This window comes from Apostichopus japonicus, chromosome 18, assembly GCF_037975245.1.
Source record: "Apostichopus japonicus isolate 1M-3 chromosome 18, ASM3797524v1, whole genome shotgun sequence".
NCBI lineage: Eukaryota > Metazoa > Echinodermata > Holothuroidea > Aspidochirotida > Stichopodidae > Apostichopus > Apostichopus japonicus.
In genome coordinates this window covers 16,158,249-16,178,889 of record NC_092578.1, presented here as the reverse complement: position 1 = coordinate 16,178,889, position 20,641 = coordinate 16,158,249, and the positions used below count along the sequence as shown (strand labels likewise).

Below are 20,641 nucleotides of genomic sequence, written 5' to 3'. Positions count from 1 at the left end.
AAAATTCCCCATATGCAACTGGTTTCCTTTCTCTTGGAGAGGAATTGATATGAAATAAAGAAAGTTTATTTATCAAACTATTACTGTTTTGTCAGATTATTTATGTAATTGTTCATATGTAAATTTGTATGGGAAGTAGGCTTTACTCATTAAGCAGAAATGTTTTGAAAAGATATGGACGAAAAATATAATTTCTGTTGAAGTTAAAATGCACAGTTAAATTGAGTTACTCTTACAAACTCTAATAGACATATACTAATAACTGACAAAAACCTTTGTTGTGGGCTCTCTCCATTCCATCGCCTCTTACCCCAAGTTAGCTTTGATGTTTCCCTTTATTTCATCCCTTGATCAACCCTTGTCTTTATTCCCCTATCCCCTCCCCTACTCTGTTCTTCCATCTATATCATGCAGTTACGAAATGCCAATTTCGCAGGCATTGCAAACAACAATGTACGTTGTTCAGGACCGATGGAGGGGTGTGTCTAAAACGAAGACCTCTAAAACGAAGACAGAAGACTGGTGAAATCTCTACAACAAAGACATCTAAAACAAAGACTTCGTTTTCGAGAATCGCAATATAGGCAAATCTCGAAAAGGAAGACCGAAGACCTGCAATAATAATCATTTAAAACAGGTACAATCGTCATGAAACTCTCCGAGTAGATCATATAAGGTTTAATGGCCGTGTCAGCCCTAGGGACGGGGAGTGGGGATTATGAAACCATTGGTAACGTGGTATGGAGCAAGTCATTAAAGCTTATCAGCATCTGTACAACTGTGATGTATTACGGCTTTTTTCAAAATTACCATTGACTTTATTTGTCAGGGTTCCTGATATCTTTTTCTTCATATTGTCTGTCTCATTTTCTTTGGAAAATAAACATCTAATAAGCATTTTACCAATAGGTTCACACATGGGCGTCAGCAGGTTTCAGAAAGTGGGGGGGGGGGGACACTATACTATCTAAGCGGAGCGCCACCATTGGTTGGCGCGTAGCGTACCAGAAAATTTTGGGTACATAAGACCCCCTAGATCGCAGGAGACGGCCTTCCTGAGTCGTTTTTAGTTACATCAGAACCAGATCTGTGAGGAGAAATTTTGTCTCACAAAACTAAATTCCGACGGAAAGTACTGGTAGAAAGATGCCGTTCTGACACCAAGGGAAACGAATTACACAGCGTCCATCTCAAACGAAATATTTTCGGTAGTTTGGTATCATATAATACCCTGCATACAGGCAGAATACTGTCTGTAGGGCCTAAAATATATGATATTACCTTCCTGGTGGGGTCTTCGACTTGTTTTCAAGTTGAAATGCGTCGTTTTCTCTGATTCACAGTGTAGGGCAAGGGGAATTCCATTTCTGGCGAGAAGGGGTGCTTCCACAAAACACTCTAAAACATCGTTCAAACATCGCACAAACTTTTATCAGAGGTCTCGGACGAAGCGGGGAGGGTGAATATCGGAGGAAGGGGGATAAAGGGCCAAGCACTGTTCTAATTTCCAGTGCAATTTATTGATAATGATTCTTAAGTTAGATTCTACTTGAATCAGCTCAGCAATTGTGATAGAAAATCGCGCATATGCATGTGATTTTTTTAATAACTGCTCTGAAAAGTGGGGGGACAAATGATATGATATCCCCTCCACTTTTGAAAGTGGGGGGGACATGTCCCCCCCCCGTCCCCCACCTGTTGACGCCCATGGGTTCACATACCAAACAAAGTTAGCTTGAAATATCGAAGTCTTCCTTATTCGGTCTCTCTTTTCGAGATTTGCCTATACTGCGAAGATCGAAAACGAAGATCGAAAAACGAAGACTTCGATATTTCAAGCTAAATTCGTTTTGTATCTGCAACTACTAGTAGAATGCTTATTGGATGTTCATTTTCCAATGAAGATGAGACAGACAATATGAAGAAAAGGAGAGAAGGACACCTGACAAATAAAGTCAATCGTGACCGCAATTATGAAAAAGCCGTAATAGAGTATAGTTGTGCGGATGCCCATAAGCTTACCTGACTTGCGCCTTACCACCATGGAGGTAAAAACAGCTGTTTTTACCTCCATGTTACCACGTAACCGATGGTTTCATAATCCCCACTCCCCCGTCCCTAGGGCTGACACGGCCATTAAACCTTATATGATCTACTCCGAGAGTTTCATTACCATTGTATGTTTTAATTGATTATTATTGCAGGTCTTCGTTATTCTGTCTTCCTTTTCGAGATTTGCCTATATTGCAAATCTCGAAAACGAAGATCGAAAAACGAAGACATCTTTATTTGTTTTCGATTTTTCCAGTCTTCTATCTTCGGTCTTCGTTTTAGAGGTCTTCGTTTTAGACACACCCCCGATGGAGAGTATATAATGTGTATTCACCCACTTCTGCTTTTCGCAACCAAAATTCAAGCGGTACCGAAATACTCATCAAAACAGTTTCCACCCAGTTAATCTATTTTTGAATAACATAAATAAGATAACAGCAACCGAGAAAACTAAGTTAACACCGTGAAAAATAGGCTATCATTGAGACGCAAGTAAATGCGCTTTCGTCGTCAAAGGGGTAACTTTACGTGTAACTGTCAGTCAGTCCGTGTACAGTGTGCTTCCGTGATGATAAGGCTAGAGAAATAACATCAGTAGACCTAACGTTAGGCCCAATAGGACTACAACAGACGTGTAAACATGTACTAGTAGTAGTACTTGCATTGGAAGTTTGAATCTATGGGCTTTTCACATGCGCTCCCAATTTCGTAGGCCAAGGCTACACAAAATAGGGGTACTAATTTAGAATCCGTACCATTCGACCCTACTTAATTCCTAACCCTACTTCCTAACCCTACTCCCTAACCCTATTCCCTACTTCCTAACCCTAATTCCTAACCCTACTTCCTAACCCCTAACCTTATTCTGCCGATTCGAAGTAAGCTTTCCCATTCATATGGTACGGATTCTAAAGTTAGGCCAAAATAGGTTATATGTTGGGATCTTTAATACTTTTTTGGGCCCGTGCAAATCATAATTTGAATATACAAGACCATTTAAAGACTCAAAACAAAAACTCTTACATTGGAATTGTGACAATAAAGCTGCAATACTAAATCATAGGCCTACTGTAGTATTATGTTACTAGGTGCCTAACTTTTGATGCCTAGCTTAGGCTGAAGAGTTTTCATAGTAGGCCTAGAGGTACGTACAAACTTAAGCCTATCCTACTGAGTACTGTGCAGAGGACTAGGACTGAAGCCATTCTTGTCATTGCTGATTTAATTTGGTGACAGGTGAAATATGGTTACGAAAGACAACCAGCCCACAGTACCTTAAATCATCTTTGAGTGTTTGGTTGCCAATGTTACTAATCTACAGAGTATTACTGGATTTAAGGTAACAGTTGATAAAACTCAGACACCCTCATAGATTTTTGAATCGATGTAAGGTTTATGAGTTAGCGATTACTGATATAATCCTCAATTTCTTCAACACCCAGACAAACAATCAAAAGTTGTTCAAAAAGCTATTTTATTTAATTGATTATCGATCTGTACTCCATCTCATTAATTCAGTTCACTAAGATTGCAAACTATTCAGTGTGTACTACCAGCTTGTCTCTTAATTTTCAAATTTAATTTCTATTGTAATGTTTGCAGATTAAGAGAAGAGTAGAATGTGTTCTCTTCAAGAAAGTCTCCCACCGCCAGCACTTGGAATCGTCACCGTCGCTGAGCAAAATGGGGATTTGATAGCCAGACCTGAAGACGAAGCAACAACTCTAATAGGAAATAGTTTACAGGTAATCATTGATTTTTACAGTTTTTTTTATGTACATTGTAACATTTGTCCTGTTGATTATGAAAGTGTCTTTGGTGGGTTACATTGAGTTATCATTGTTAAAAATGAAATTTCAAAGGCACTATGGCTGCTTATATTGGAACGAATGCCATGGTCCTTACAACATCCGTATAAGTCCTGCCATGCATTATTTCCTAGCAATCGATCAATTAATTGATTGAATATTCCTCCTACGATCTTTAGGGAATCAACTTGCCAATCATCGAGGCATCTACAGATACCTTGGCCTCCCTTGCCATTGAGGAGAGCGCTCAGTCGGCATTTTTACCGAATAAAGGAGACATACCTCTGTGGAAGAGAGCTTGGTACTCGTGCAATGAAAATGGAGTGAGTGGAATGTTAGAAGAAATGGCAGAAGAGAGATCAGATGGTAAGTTTAAGGAATACACTAGATTGGGGTGTAATTGTTTCACAGATCATTGCTCCCCTGACCACTGGTGTAATAACGTCCCTTCATTAAAATCATGCTGCCATGAATTACAACATGTTAAGGCATATTTATATCGATCTTAACATGTTAAAAGGGCATGCTCCCATCAAAACAAATTCACACATTGAATGGATTCTGTCAGATGTTTGTAATAATCCACCCATCTCCAACAGTTTTATATTCATCTAATTTTGTATTTTCTTATTTTTTCATGTTTTTTGCTATATTTTCCCCCTTCAGTTCCTTGGCTGGTTTCCAGTATGGCGTACGGCTGTCTCACAGCAGTACGAGCTGCTTCCACACTCCAGGGGTCTATATATCCTCACATGACAGTAGGTCTCACCTTTATTTTGTTTCTCTACTTACATCAATACGAGGTGCACTTCCCTATTAAAGGGTGTGATGACTCGCGCACAATGAAACGTCTCATGCCGGTAATTTGACATAGTTTCGAATGAGGTGTAACAGAAGTGTTAGACACCACCATTGATCCCAGAAAATATGCACACAGCTTGCTACCTTCGGTAATTAGACACTAGTGTACAGTCAGTACATACAGCTGCATTCAATACCCACAGCACAGTGTACAAACGATACAGCGATGGACATCTCAGGTCCAGCTAAAGATAACAAGGTACCACGTTTCATAACTGTCTGCATTTTGTAGCAACAAGCAGAAAACTTCACTTGCAAGCAACGGAAAGTTAACTTTTGCAGAGCGCGGCTTGGGGCGAGTCTTCAATGCCTTTAAGCACAACATTTTTACCATGAATTGTTTCATATGCAAGACAAAACAACATTGATGCATTATCTGCTATGGAAGGTTTATTTGTAATTGTTTGTCAATTATTAATTAAGTAACAGACTTTATTTCATCCATTGATTTTGGCAATTTTTGATGTCTGCATATATATATGTTCTTGCCAACAGTTGTCAAGGCCCGAGCTGATATCTGAATACAGTGTTGTGAGAGACTGGGCTGAATCCGAGATTCGTGCCTTTGCCTGGCATCCACATACTAACAAGTGTGCAGTAGCCTGGCAGAATGACTCTATCAAGGTATTCACTGCTGACAGGTAAGCATAGCTCATAGCACGGCAAATTTTGAAGTTTTTTTCCCGGTTTTCCGAACAGCAAAGTTGGTTGTCCGAAAACGTGTAGCAAAACTTTTTTCTGGTCGTCCCTTGGACAAAATAACCGAAAAATGTCAGCAAAAGAACAAAGAATGGACAATATGTTCACGGTAGGAGAGATTTTGTAGGTTTGGTGAATACAATACAAACCCATAGAACGAGTACAAGTAGAATTCCTCTTGGTACGTGTACGGTTACAAGAATAAGCAAACTTTCCGTCATCTAGCGCTATTCATCTATACTAGATTTCCAACGTGCCTTAACTTAGTATGAATACCCCTGTGTGTTCAAATACTATGGTTTGAAGTGTGACTACTGGTAACTATGTTAGATTAGTTAAGTATGAACTCATACAAGTCTGATACAGAATGCAGGGCCTGCAGGCAGCATACATGTAGGCTTATATGATTCATCATTGTTAACAATGCTCTATATCTCATTTCCAACATATGATGATATCATCACACCCCCCTAGGTGCAGTCGGTGCTTTCTTAGTGTATCATTTCCAGTCATGCAGATACAATCTAACTTTTGTTTTTTTCTTTCACCGACTAGCGACATTGTGCCCACCTTAAAGCATCGATACCAACATGGTGTCTCCTGTTTGGCCTGGAAACCATTCTCTGCTGGAATCTTAGCTGTTGGTTGTCAGTCCTGTGTCTTGGTCTGGCATCTAGACCCAGCATCACAGTCAACAAGGTACACACAAATGGCAGGCGACATTAGTCAGAAAGAAACAGGAAACTCTTAGAAAAACAGATATGACTAGACCAGATCCAAGGAATTTTCTCGCTACAGCACTCTCTGATCAAAAGTAGATAGTGGCCTCGCTGATTTTGGGAACTCTCATTCTGATCATAACTTGATTTGGTTAAGTGACGTGACCTTGAAGTAATGACAAATATTTATGTAATTTGCCAGCTGTATGCAATGTGTGTAGATGTGTCAGCTCTGGTCAAATGTCCTTAGGGGTGTTAGCTCAAGGTGATGTGAATAGATGTGTTAGCTCTATGCAATATGCATAGATGTGTTAGGTCTATGCAGTGTGTATAAATGTGTTAGCTCTAGGCAATATGCATAGATGTTTTAGCTCTATTGAGTGTGCATAGATGTTTAGCTCTATGCAGTGTGCATAATTGTGTTAGCTCTATGCAATATGCATAGATGTGTTAGCTCTATGCAGTGTACATAGATGTGTGAGCTCTATGCAGTGTACATAGATATGTTAACTCTCTTCAGTGTGCATAGATGTGTTAGCTCTATCCTTTGCAGATGTTCACTAGTCTACTAGGGATGAGTTACGTCACATGTTTGCCCTTTTAACATCATACTGTTCATATATATCATCCATCAGGCCGTCGGCAGGATCTGCCCAAGTGCTAAGTCACCACACTAACTGTCCAATCACAACACTGGCATGGGATCCAAGGGGTCGTCTGCTGACCTCAGCATCGCCATGGGATACAGTGATGATGGTGTGGAACGTCCCTCGTGAGACCAGTTACGCCGTGGGTAGAGGCGGGGGTGGTGGAGTGTCCTTGTTACGTTGGTCACCGGATAAATCCAGGCTGCTAGCTGCTACTCCTTCTGCTGTTTTCAGGTATATCTAGAAGTGTTTTATTTAAAACGTGAAAAATGTTGAAATTGATACTGTAAAAAATACAAATACAGCACTTTGCTGATTGAATATCCCATACCAATCTCTTGAAGATAAAGTTACCCTATACCCATAAAATCCTTTTTTTATTCCTGTGAATAGATCACAGAGGGCGACAGTCATTGATCTTCTCATTGTCATTATTTTCTTCAGAGTTTGGGAAACGCATTCCTGGACGTGTGAGAAGTGGACTCAACTCTCCGGCAGACTCCAAGCGGCCTGTTGGAGTCCCGACAGCCAGATTTTACTGTTCTGTTCGGCGAAGGAACCGGCTATTTATTCTCTGAATTTCAACGAGACCAAAGTTGGGGGCGCCACCACCGGTGGAGCTCAGGCTGCTGTGAAGTGCGCAGATCTGAGCGAAGTCGTTTACGAGGATGGTGATCTTGAAGGAGTCAGGTAGATTTTACACTTTCGATTCTCTTGTTCTTCTAGATTCAAAAAAGAAATGTATATATTTTATCTATGCAAATGACATTAGGGAATGATTGGGTGTTCAAATTTTGTGTAGCAGTTTTGAAAGTTTCAATAGACTTTCTTTAAAAGCTCTCATAAAAATGCTACTGTCTCTATGTACAAACACTGCTATACATTTTTGCACTGGTATAGCAATTTGTCCACTCCTCATAGCATTTTGCTATGTGATACTGGATAAATCATTTCCTGGACTCCTCCAAAAACAGTACACTAGGTGTTTAATGCTAATAATTTTGTATGAAAGGTGATGATTCATTTGCAATGCAACCAAAAATTGCAGCTTTTAAAATCCATTTCTTTATTTCTTGAATTGGAGGAGCAAGATTTATGCTTCTGCAGGAAAGGTTTATACTGCAGAAACAAGCAGTAGCTGCAAATTTCTTAGGTTTTTTTTTTTTGGGGGGGGGGTAGATTTAGGGAGGAGTAGAGGTCTTTTGTAAAACATTTGTTCTGTATTGATCATCAAATATTCTAGGTTCCTTGTAATTTATCTATCCCAACCTACAGGATCGGAGGCTTGATCCAAGACATGGCCTGGGACCCGACGGGCGAACGTCTCGCCGTTTTGTTCCAGAAGACTTTGGAAGAGGACCACGCTGATGATGTCATTGCTCTGTTCAACACCAGATTGCAGCCAGTCTTGGAACTTATACCTTGGTAAGGATCACTTTGCATTTTGGATATCTCAGATTGTCATGTTGTTGCCATGGCAATTGAGCCAAGGATTTCTTTCTTTTTTCTTCATAATATTTAAGTCATTTAAGTCATCTAAGTCATTTAAGTCACTGAGGGAAAGTAATATTCTTACAAATAAATTTGCATATTGAAGAAATTTCTAAATGCAGGGAACATTGACAGAGTAAACAAGTTTCCCAAATGCAGCACTTTTAAAGGATAAGTAAACAACTATATTATATTAGGAAAGTAAAGCTTTCAAATCATGTTTGGCATAATGACATCACAGACCTCCTACTATGATGAATGTCCTGGAGTATGGAAGGTTACAACTGTTACAAAATTGTTTACATTCAAAGAACCATGTCTAGAGTTAGGAAAAAGATACTGATATGGGATTTTCAACTAATAATGTAAGATACTTTTCTTATCAATGTAAATGTCCCATTGTCTGCTGTCTAGAGTTAGGAAAAAGATACTGATATGGGATTTTCAACTAATAATGTAAGATACTTTTCTTATCAATGTAAATGTCCCATTGTCTGCTGTCTAGAGTTAGGAAAAAGATACTGATATGGGATTTTCAACTAATAATGTAAGATACTTTTCTTATCAATGTAAATGTCCCATTGTCTGCTGTCTAGAGTTAGGAAAAGATACTGATATGGGATTTTCAACTAATAATGTAAGATACTTTTCTTATCAATGTAAATGTCCCATTGTCTGCTGTCTAGAGTTAGGAAAAAGATACTGAGATGGGATGTTCAACTAATAATGTAGGATACTTTTCTTATCAATGTAAATGTCCCATTGTCTGCTATTAGGGATATTCCTTTAAGATATTAATTTAACTTACGATATCGGCATCTCAATTTTAGTTCAGAGAGAAAGAAAATCAGTTTGAGGCTAAGCCCAAGCTTAAGTTTTAATGCAGAAATTTTGTTGTTTTACTGTAACATTTTGTGTATCTACAAGTTAAAATCTCTTACAAATCTTTCAGATTCTGCAAAATTTGTGTTTGGCTGCCACAAGTTCAAAAAGGGCCTCTCCTTAATATGTGTAGTGTATATCAAGTGTACTAATCACAGGTACTATTACAGTCAATTCATCACAGAATTATTTTGTTTTTATCTATTTAAGCGGATTTATCCGTTGTGAGCCAGACGAAGAACCTCAGCTTATTTCGTTTCTGCCAAAGTTTGACAAAGGAGCTCTCTTAACAATTGTAAGTCTTTTTCTCGTTAAATCTTTTCTATGTGTTGTGTACTTTTATTTACAAATAAGTATAATGTAAACATTGGTTGTGAGAGGGAATCATTGTCATAATGCAGGGACAAATCGCTAACATTAAAATAAAATATATAAAAAGAAATAATTGAGGCATAACTTTAAATTTCATTTTTACCTGACAATATTTCAGATCATATTAATTATTCTTTGTATAACATAAAAAGACAGATCAGTCCTGTTAAAATTTCATATCACTTTTAGTTTGTGACAAATGACCCTTTAAATTGAAGTACATGTGGCTCGATGATGTCATATTTAGACTTGACCCAGTCTTGCAGGTGAAGGAATAATAAATCTGTGATACCTCCCAAATGGAATGAGACTTTTCTTAGCTGTGTGGGGGGAGTTAATTATGAAATTAATCTCTATCCCATAGATCGTTAAAAGTGGGGTGCAGGGGTTAGTGTCTACTTTAAAACTCAATCCCAATTGGCTGGTTGTGGTCAATTTAGCTTTCTTTATATTAAGCCGGCTTTTGAGATTAGTCATGAATTTCTGGCACATGTGACAAATATGTGGGTTATTACCCAACCTAAAAATGATTTGATTAACTGAGACACCCTCGAAAAGTCTTTTCAATTTAAATTCAGTTTGATTTGAAAACAACATTTGTTCTTCAACAAAGGGAAATAATGCCAGACATTTTGCACTATCCTGGTTTAAGATGTCTCTCGTATTTTTTGTCAAGTTTACGGCATAATTCAATGCTAGAAAATTTATAACTATTAATTACTATTTGCTGCTCTACTTGAAAAAATTATTATTGTGTGAGTGCCTTGGAGAGTAATAATGTATATGATGCATGCTAGATGTAAACTTGTAATTAAAATAATGAAATAATAATAAAACTGGTATACAACACTCTAATACCCACATCTTTTAGAAACGAGAATGTTGTTTTGTACCAAGAAGCGAGGGAGTTTCTTTAAGTAAACAATGTTTAATATATCACAGAGGTATGACATACACCTGCAACTTTAATATAATTCTACATCTGTTAACATAAGAAAAAATAGTAGTAAACTACGGATGTTATTGGTAGTTATTGTTTACTAAAAGGGAATAAATAATCAGGAGAAACAGCTGATTCAATAAAGGAGGGTAAATATTTACTGACATATGTGCAATTTGTAGTGGGTCAACTGCACTAGACAAACCTTGGCATGTTGTGTGTGTATGTGATAGACAGTACAAAAAACTCTATTAACTTCAGTTTTTTTATATAAAAGCTAGAGTGAACCATTGGAGAAAATGGAAGCTGTTATTAATATATTTTACTGCCAATTTTAAGTCACTTTTTTGGGAAACCAAAGGGTACTCCTTGTAAGTCTTCTATTGAAAATTGATCAAGTGGTTCAAAAAATTTAGTAAATAATTTTTCATTTTACAAAAATTTGTCCTTTATTGAAATGAAAGATCGCCTAATGAAGCTTACTAAACCACATTTTTAAAATTTACCTCTAACAAAATCTAAGAGGTGCTTTGACCAAAAAACATAAATAGAGAAAAAAAGGAACAAACAACTGATAGAAACTAAAGAGAATCAAGATAAAGAAAAGATAAACAAAAGAGGATAGAAATTGAAAGTAGGTAGTTTGGGCTTTATTTATATATATATATATATATATATATATATATATATATATATGTATATATATATATATATATATATATATATATATATATATATAATATATATATACATATATATATATATATTTATATACATATATATATATCTATGTAAACATATATACATATATATATATATAGATACATACATATACATACATATATATATTTTTTTGCAATTAGTCAGCTGTTTTGTGCACAGTTTCTAACAGATCAGGTCTTCAATCACTTGACTTTTGTGATTAATAATATTCTTCTTCTTTTCCTTTCTTTTCAGTGTTTTAAGAGTGGGAAGGTAAAATTTTTGCCTCTGATATTCACCTCGGCCTGGAGCCTCTCAGAGAACAGACGTCCTCCATTCCAAGCCCTGAACGGATCCTCCCATCATCGTAATCTCGAACTCTTCAGTGTAAACGACTGAAATGTTTCCGTCTGAATGTCGACCGAGATGAAGGCTGTGTTAGCCGCAGGTCTGAGGGACTTGAGATATGCAAATGAGGCAGTCAAACCATCATGATGAGTAACATGCATTATGCATGATGTCGTTTGTCAAATGGGATAACTTTACTTGTATGTAAGTCTAAGTACAACAATACCCAGGTGTTCAAAACTGGTGGTTGCAATACTTTTCATGTATTGCAGGGCCACCCGAAAGCTTGGGAGAGAAGAAATACATTGCTGATAGTTCTGGAAGTGGAAGCTCTTTAACATAAATGACTTCAAAAGTTGCAAAATATAACACCTCTTTGCAACTAAGCACCCTTAATTGTATACAAATTTCTGATACGTTATTAATGGCCTTAATATATCAATGGTCATCAGTTTTCATGGCAAATATGCTAGGAAGACCAAATCTGGTCACCAATAAGCATATGTCTTGATTTCTAATCTTACAGCAATGGTACTCACAATTACAGCTTTATTTGTCTAATTTGATTTTCCTGAACATCTCACAAAAATTTTGTAGGTTTAGAACCTCTAGTTAAAATACTTGCCGAAAGTTTCTAGTAATATTTAAGCCTACTAAAATGAAGAGGTATGACTTCTGACACTTAAAATGTGTGATTGACAACAGAAAGCAAATATCTTGGATCATGAATGGAAAGGGGAAAAAAATCCATGCATTTGTCTAATTTATTTGAGTATGAACAGCAAAGACATATATCAACAACATTGTGACGTTACTTTGGAAATCCAGAATCATGAATGTCAAGTCGCTAAATTAATATCCAAGAAAACATAATTTTGGACAGGTTAGGTTTCCTTGGGACTTTTGTTAGTAATATTTACTATCTTGACGTTCTTTGGTTTTCTCAAGTGTATGAGGACAATGTTGTGACCTCTTGGGGAGAAATCCTTTATGCATTTTGCTTTAGATAAATATACTCCATGCATAATATAAATAGTTGATAAATGAAATTTTCATATGATCCATAAACATCATTGGAGATGACAGTTGACTATTGCTGTTCAGAGTATTGTCCAAAAGATTGATATTCATTTTCATGGCAATGTAGATGAAGTTTTATTTGTACTCAAGGCCAAGTACATTGTTTGAACAACAAAATATGCTAGAAAGATAATGGCTGGTCACCGATAATCCATATCTTTGGACTTCTTTTAACTGCCAAGTCTCATAGCAACTGAACTTGACAATAACAATTTCGAACAGACCTGAAGAAAATGCTACATGGCAACAGTTCTATTTCCTTGGAGCTTCTGTGAATAATAATCCCTATTTTTGTGTTCTTTGGTACTCCCAAGTGTATGAGGATAAAGGTTTGAATTCTGGCATAAATTCCTTGAAATTCCTTGAAATGTCTTTGGAATTTGCAAAATCACCAGGAAAGCCTTGTGAAGGAAAGCCTTGTGAGGAAAGCCTTGTGAAAGTTCTTGTGAAACTACTTAGGCATTTCTTCCTTGTATACATGAAATTAAAAAAACAGCATTCTTTTTTGGGGGGTAATATGTCATGCTTACATAAAGATGCTTCATGCAAGACTGGAGAGCATGACATGTTTGTAATTAATCCATAAAATGTATTGTAAGTGAAATTTGTAGGTGATTGCTATTAAGAATATTGATAAAAGACGGGTCTTACCTTTTCATGGCAATATGAATTCATACCTTTGTACAATAACAAAGAAAACAAAGATATAATTTTTTGCTTTCTTCTTCTTTATTCTTTTCTCCACACCCATGTATATATTATGATTTAAAAACATTCAAATTATATATTAATACACACTCTCATATCTTCCCAGAAGATGCTGTAAATTCTTTAAAACATTATTTACAATAATAATTATCATAATAATAATGATGCAATTTAGAATACTTGAAAAATGGAATTCCTTTTACCAAGGTTGAAAAAAATAAATATAAACTCATGATGCCTTGTACACAGTACCATTTGTAATCCACTATTGTGAACGCAATGCCCAAGTCCATGTTTTGAAAGTTCCCACAGGCACTTTGGCAACAGTTTAAAATCCACAATTACAATTATGAAATGTGCAAATATTTCCTTCCTCTTTCAGAAAAGATGCTTTCCCCCCCCCCCCACCCCCACACTCACTACCTTGTCTGACTGCCATCCCTTGCTCATGACATTAAACAGCTATTAAAAGTTGACCCAGTGCATGAGTTCCCTGAATTCATGTTATTTAGAGGTGCAAAGTACTTGAAAACTTCACCCTGTGCTAGTTTGCCCATCAATAAAGAGGAAGTAGGATTCAGTTAAAAATGAGATATCTAACAATTCAAGAATTTAATAAAGCACCTTAACATGTATTTTAATTTTCAAGGACTTGTAACGAAGGTTAAGTATATATAAAATCATACTATTGATAACCAGAAAGCCAAGCAACTTAGTGATTCCTTGCCACATTTTATTTTGCAAAAATTGAATGTAAAGTTGTGCACACAAGGTGCTTGTACTTAACAAGGTGCAGCCACATTCCACACATAAAGTTCATACCTTTGGAGTTATTGCTAATGTTCCCAGACTATGACCTCTGGTGACCTCAAATGACCTTTAACCTCTACAGTAGGGTTCTTAGGCCCAATAAAAAGGATCAAAATACTGAGTTTGAAGTTAATCTAACCTTTGCTCATGAAGTTCTAGGTCACAAAGTTTTCAGATCTTGACCTTTGGTTATCTCAAATGACCTATATGAGAACAATAGGGTTTTTGTACTCGCTTAGGCATACTGTGTTTGAAATCTTGAATGACCTTTGACCATCATAGATGAAGATAGGGTGGTTTTACTAAGTTGCATCCACATACCAAATATGGAGTTGGACCACCATAAACTTTTTAAGTTTACATGCCAAGGTGTCACACACATACATACATATGTACAAACATACTCATACCCCATTATACCAGGATTAACTGATGGGGAAGGGGGGGGGTGGGGAGATGGGGTGGACTTGTAGAATGAGCATTTACTGTGAGAAATATGTAGAGCTATATAATACAGAATGAGACAATCTCCTTGCCTAGAGTTGCAACCCTAGAGAAAACATTTGTTTAATTTCTGCTCTTTTTCCTCCTTGCGCTCTAAATGTTGAAATATTAGAAACAAGCATTATTATCTCAATAGTTCAAGTGGCGCAGTTGGTAGTGCTCTGAACTAAGAGAGTCAGACAAGCTCCATGTTGGTGGTTCAATTCCAGCTGGTGCATTTTGATTTTTTTTTTCTTCTTTTCCTCATTCCATTCTGAAGTTGAAATATTAGAATCGAGCATTATTTCTCTACAGTTCAAGTGGCGCAGTTGGTAGTGCTCTGAACTAAGAGAGTTAGACAAGCTCCATGTTGGCGGTTCAATTCCAGCTGGTGTATTTTAATTTTTTTCTTCTTTTCCTCATTCCATTCTGAAGTAGAAGTATTAGAAACGAGCATTATTTCTCAACAGTTCAAGTGGCGCAGTTGGTAGTGCTCTGAACTGAGAGAATCAGACAAGCTCCATGTTGGCGGTTCAAGTCCAGCCAGAGCCTTTTACTTTTCTGTTCTTTGGAGTAGACAGAAGTATAAAGGTAAGAAACAAAGTTTAATAATTGGGAACCAAAATGGTGTAATTGGTAGTTCCGTGAGCTTTAAAGTTTTGATTTGCTGGGTTCAAGCCCTGGGTTGGTTATTGCCGTCCTAGGACTTCGCTGGCAGTCTGATCTTTGACAAGGTCCCCAGGCGAAACAGGTGAGTTGCGCAGAACCCCTCCCCCAAGACAAGGTCCCCAAGCGGAACAGGTGAGTTGCGCGGAACCCCTCCCCCCTGAGAAGGTCCCCAAGAGGCCAAGGTGAGTTGCGCGGATTCCCTCCCCCTGACAAGGTTCCCAAGTGTACACCGATCTCCCTGACTAGGCTCAGGGATGAAAATGTTTTGAAAAAATGACTTAAGTCCAAACAAGTGGATCTTTAAATATTTAAACCACTTTATGTATCAGAGTTTCACCTAATGGTCTAGTGGTAGTTAAAAATCTTTTGCAACAGAAGGTTCCTGGTTCAAACCCAACTTCTGCTCTTCTTTTACCAGCTAACCAAATAAAAAAATATATATATACCTTCACAGAGGTTACAGAGATTTATTTTTAGTTATCATATCTACAGGGTTTTCAGAAGTTGTCCTCTGCATGACCTCAAATCATTTTTTTTTTAATTCACTTCTTTCAAAAGCATTCTAATGATTACCATGTGGAATTTGCATACAAAGTATTTACTTCAACCGAGATATATATACTGTTTTGCGTTATCACGTTCAAGACATCTCTGGACATTGACCTCAAATTACCTTTGACCTCTACCAATATCTTCTAGTCACCATTGGGACTCAACTACACCAAGCTGTACTTATTGAGTTATCATGTTTACAAGCTTGGGCGTAACATGCATATACACACACATACCATCACCATATGACAGATTCTCTTTGCCTTCGGCCAGGCATCGAAAATAGTGTAAAATAGCTACTTAAACCATGTGTTAACAAGATTGTCATTTATTATACAAAGATCATGTGACTTGTCAAAGCCATCTTAATTGAAAGAGATGCAAGTCAGCTTGTTGCTACACAATTTTTGCCAACTAAATTTGTCAGAAGTAAGAATAATTTCTTTTAGGAAACTGCTAGCAATGTTTAGTATGCTAAACTTTCAGTGAACTTCTGGCAACCTTTAAGAATTCCTTTGAGATCATTCTCCTCAAACAATATGTACTAAAGAGCATGACAGGTTCCATATTGATGAGTGGACAACCTAGCCTCTGAGATAAATTTACAAATGCAGAGAGCCAGGGATCACTGAGGTAACTTGAGCTGATTATCATGTTGTTTTATTTGCCATAAAATTAAAAATATTCTCACTTAAAATGAAACTTTGTCCTCTCCCACAGTAGTGTGATGAAAGAACAAAACCTTTGTCAGAGAAACCATTCTTTTATTTTCGTGAGCACAGTAAAAGTGAAAACTGCAAAATAGTGCAGAATTTTAAGCTTCCATTTTATAATCTCCAGTTTGACTCACAGTTTGCTCAACAATTAAAATGCTTGGTACTACTCTCACAACTGAACAAATACAAATTTGTGAAAAAATTGGTATCTTCACACAATTAAAATTGATTTCAGAGATACAGAATACTAACAAATATGCCTATGTCTGTCCGGGGGTGGGGGGGGGATGTTTAAAAACTTACCACGTTTCAGTAAGAAAAATCCAAAGTTTTAGGAGTGAATGCCAACATATTTTTGAATTTCGACAGCTTGATATTGGATTTAATGTAATTGGCTGGATCCATTTTTAATGCCCCATAGTTTTGACACTATTTAATTTTCATAACATGAATGTCTATATAACTGTTACCAGTAATGCTTGGGACATTAATCACAACCTGATGTTACCACTGGCTGATAACTGTATGGGAAACAAGTCACACAGGACTGTACTAATTAAAAGAACGAACTCTCATTGTTCCAAGCCCGACATTCAAATGGAATCTTTACACTAACTATCTAGCCTAGCAAGGTGGTTGCATGCACAAATCGCACATGCAAATATCTCGCAAACAGACAAAATCAAATATCAAAGTTTTTAAGTACTCAGAAATACCCTGATCTGATTATCACTTATTTAAAAAAAAAATTAAATTAGATTAAAAAAAAACATCTTTCTGCTTTTGGGAACATTAATATGACAACATTCTACCAAATTTTCCTTCACAAAAACATTCCGGTGTCCCGCACGAACTGCAACCGGTCAACTTTCAGTCTGTTGTTGTCTGCAACATGACCACTTCAATTGAAAGCAGGTCGTCATGTGACAAGGGCCCACTCTAATGTTATTTTTCCTCTCAGGTATGTGACCCACTAAATAAACTTACACATAGGGATCATGCTTATAATAACATGAAATGAATTCCAAACTGAAGACAGGATTCCTGGTCACCTAGGAATCCAAACTTTAAAACTTGCTATACCTCATGATTTTATGCCTTTTCTACATGATGATATAAAGAAAATGTGGAAAGTAATATATATTTGAAGGAATTAACCACCACCGAAAGCTTTTCCAAAGAGGTGGTTTCATAACCATTTTCATAAAAGCATTAAAGTTACATAAATACAAATACCATCAGCTGATGTAACTTTACTTTGAAGAGCTGACATTCCAAATCTTTCTAGAATAAACATTCAAGACCCTCACATAATAAAGAAGCATATATCTAACCAAACTAAAACAAGGTATTAAAACATCACAAGGATGTGGATTTAGACAAACAGCTAGTATCAAGAATTATTGCTATTATTTTCATCATCAGAAAAGTCCTCTGAAATCAGTTTTCCATGATTTCATAATTAAAGAGAAATCTTTTTGGAAGAAACTTTACCAATCTGATGCTAATTGATATCAAGAAAATTATCAGCTATTAATTTCATCAGCAACACCTGTAATCTTTCTGTGATATATACCAGATATGTTTATATATATTACATATAAATAAATATATATATTATTATCATTTTTTTCTGACATTTTTGGAAAATTAGGGACATACATAGTATTGCACCTTCAGATCTGAATTAAACAATCATTTTAAGTTTTTCAACAATAAACTATGTTTGTTAATAACTTGTTTTCACTGCGGTTGCTTCCTATGATGCCCTTAAGGGCATTATAAACAGCAAACTTCTTCCTTGTTTAAATACCTTGTATAACATGCATTATATGAAAGGTGATGGTATGTATAGCAAACAGACAATAGACCACCTGTCCAACCTGCTCCCCTCCCTCCCCTCTCCTTCCACCATCATACTCAGAATTGCATGCAAAAAAGAAAAGATGGTTTCATAACATTGGACACCACAGCTAAGTTTTTGTGACCGTTTAACATTGTGCAATAACTACTGATATTTCAGAACTGAAACTACACCACAACAGTGTAAATACAGTGTGTGTATTGTATGTACCTTCTGACTCAAATGAAACCAAACAAAACTACTGTAAATTACATTTAAACAAGATTGTACCCCTCCCACCCCCCTCCTCACATCCAACAATATCATACTAAAAAGGCAGCCCATTTTGTTTGTAATAAATTTAAAAATCAAAGTTATTCAAAAACTAAAATTCCACAGCAATGTATTACAATCCTCACGCAAAATAAAATTCACTATATATATACACAAATGACATTGTTCTTGTCCCCATTTAAATTTCACATATATATTAAAAGGGGGAATAAATAAAGACACAATACTGACCAGTTTTGATTGTTACTGAATTTCCTCACTTTTAACTTTGTTCTGTTAAATACCCAAATACTATATAAGAGGAGAGCTTGCTTGTCCGTGGTTAAAGGTCGTCAGTATAGGCCCCAATTTATAGCACGCTATAATTGCTAGAGGTTTTCAAAACATACTTTCCTGAAGGTTTTTACTCTCCAAATTGTTCTCAGACATATTTAAGGAACACACAAGATGACTGAATGTCCCAGTGAGGAAAATTTCCTTGAAGGGTTGTAATAAAACCAGTTTAAGAATTTTGACCAAAGGTGACCATATTTGAATATCTAGCATACTTGGGGCCAATACAGCATACCTTTAAGGACCAACCAGGGACAAAATTCCGCTAGAATTGTGCCTTTCAAAAGAAGCATGAAACATGTATGTTACCCCTGGCTGATTTTTTTTAATTAAGGCATGAATTATAAACAGTAGGTCAAAGTACACTTGACATTATATTACCCAAAATGCATCTCTGTAGAATCCACATTCCTTACATATTGGTTAAAAGAGATTAGAATCTCTATGGCTAAAGCAACTCATATTGTTCTTTCCTTTTGTTGTCAGGTATTTCCACCAAACTTAATATTGAGTATGACTCGAAATAGGATAGTAAAGCAGTCCGAGTAAGACAGCCTTCAGATTTTATTCTTCTACCTAGTGAGCACAAATTTAGTATAAATTTGGTTCAAAAATTTGGTCTCCCAGATACTATTCCATATTATCTGAAAAAATATCTCATGATCAATTCCGTTTGACAATTTTGGATATTCCTGACTTTTCTCTTCGTCATTTGAAATGCAACTTTTAATATTAAAACTAGTAAAAGAGGTGGGCTTTTACAAGATTTTGTTTGCCGAGAATGAAAAAAATGAAAGAAATTCTCGAAATGCAAAAAGCTGCTTGAGGGGAAATAGATAACTGTGACAGAATCCCTTGTTTCTTTAACCTTTACACTTTCCTGACGTTAAACGCCAACGTTAGTCTTCCTCTTGCTGTTATTGTTGTTTGCATCCTTCCTCTTTCTCCGCTTCGGTGACACCCCGGTACCGTTCTTACCCTGCGAGGACCCCACCGGCTCCCGGTTGTTGTTCTTCTTGGCCTTTGTAGATTTCTTCGTCTTCCTCTTACGCGTTGTCTTGGTGACAGCTTGCTGCCCTCCTGGTATCGTCTGGTCCTTGTCTCTCCATCCGGGGCCGTGCAGGAAGTCTTCAATGAAATCGCTGAGGATGCTGCCGGTGAACGGCGCCACCCAGTAGACCAGAACGTGCTCGTAGAAAGGATGGTTCTCGCAGTTGTACGTCATCGCTGTTGCTAAGGCCGGGTTGATCATACTGCCGGTCCATTCTAAGCCTACAAGAGGGCAAAAACGTAAAACAAGAACGTTTTTAAATTATTAAGGTTATTTAAACGGTGCAATTAGCTTAAAATGGGCCATTCGGGCGAGGAGCTTCAGTTTACTATTAGAGTATATGGACTCATGCAAAGAGCTTTTCATAGCACAGAAAGGCTGAACACATCCATAATGTCTCTATTTACTTTTTACTACAGAAATTTGGCAAAATGCTGGTAGGTAAAAATTTCAAATGATATTAGTTTATGGCTCCAGTAGGTTTGCACAGTTTTATGGGTTGTTTTTTCAGTTTTGAGACAAAACTAAGGATGCCGATGCTTAACCACCCCCCCCTCTTTCCATCAGTTCTCTTTTGAATT

General features: G+C 36.7%; 2 protein-coding genes across 4 annotated transcripts in view; one reads left to right on the top strand and one right to left on the bottom strand.

Moving 5' to 3' along the window:
- The first annotated feature begins 2,394 nt into the window (after nt 1-2,394).
- LOC139958881 (aladin-like) lies at nt 2,395-17,267 on the top strand. Of its 2 annotated transcripts, none has more exons than XM_071956292.1 (11): nt 2,395-2,419; nt 3,655-3,797; nt 4,040-4,226; nt 4,527-4,618; nt 5,217-5,362; nt 5,976-6,119; nt 6,775-7,020; nt 7,231-7,476; nt 8,062-8,211; nt 9,370-9,454; nt 11,429-17,267. In XM_071956292.1, exons 2-11 carry the CDS (start codon nt 3,672-3,674, stop codon nt 11,570-11,572), a joined length of 1,566 nt encoding a protein of 521 aa, XP_071812393.1. In that variant the 5' UTR covers nt 2,395-2,419; nt 3,655-3,671; the 3' UTR covers nt 11,573-17,267. The 2 variants fall into 2 exon arrangements, with proteins under 2 accessions (XP_071812393.1, XP_071812392.1); XM_071956291.1 differs by lacking the exon at nt 2,395-2,419 and adding an exon at nt 2,426-2,570.
- The window catches only part of LOC139958884 (aquaporin-11-like), a 19,208-nt gene continuing 14,308 nt past the window's right edge, over nt 15,742-20,641 (bottom strand). For both annotated transcript variants that reach the window (XM_071956294.1, XM_071956295.1), the window contains one exon: nt 15,742-20,281. In XM_071956294.1, the coding sequence (XP_071812395.1) occupies nt 19,896-20,281 (386 nt within the window). In that variant the 3' untranslated portion in view covers nt 15,742-19,895. The remainder of the gene's footprint in view (nt 20,282-20,641) is intronic.

Excerpts from the sequence above, each read along its gene's own strand:
- LOC139958881 (XM_071956292.1), top strand. The coding sequence starts at position 3,672 with ATGTGTTCTCTTCAAGAAAGTCTCCCACCGCCAGCACTTGGAATCGTC. Across the intron at positions 4,619-5,216 it reads CTATATATCCTCACATGACA|TTGTCAAGGCCCGAGCTGAT; the intron begins GTAGGTCTCACC and ends TCTTGCCAACAG. Across the intron at positions 8,212-9,369 it reads GTCTTGGAACTTATACCTTG|CGGATTTATCCGTTGTGAGC; the intron begins GTAAGGATCACT and ends TATCTATTTAAG.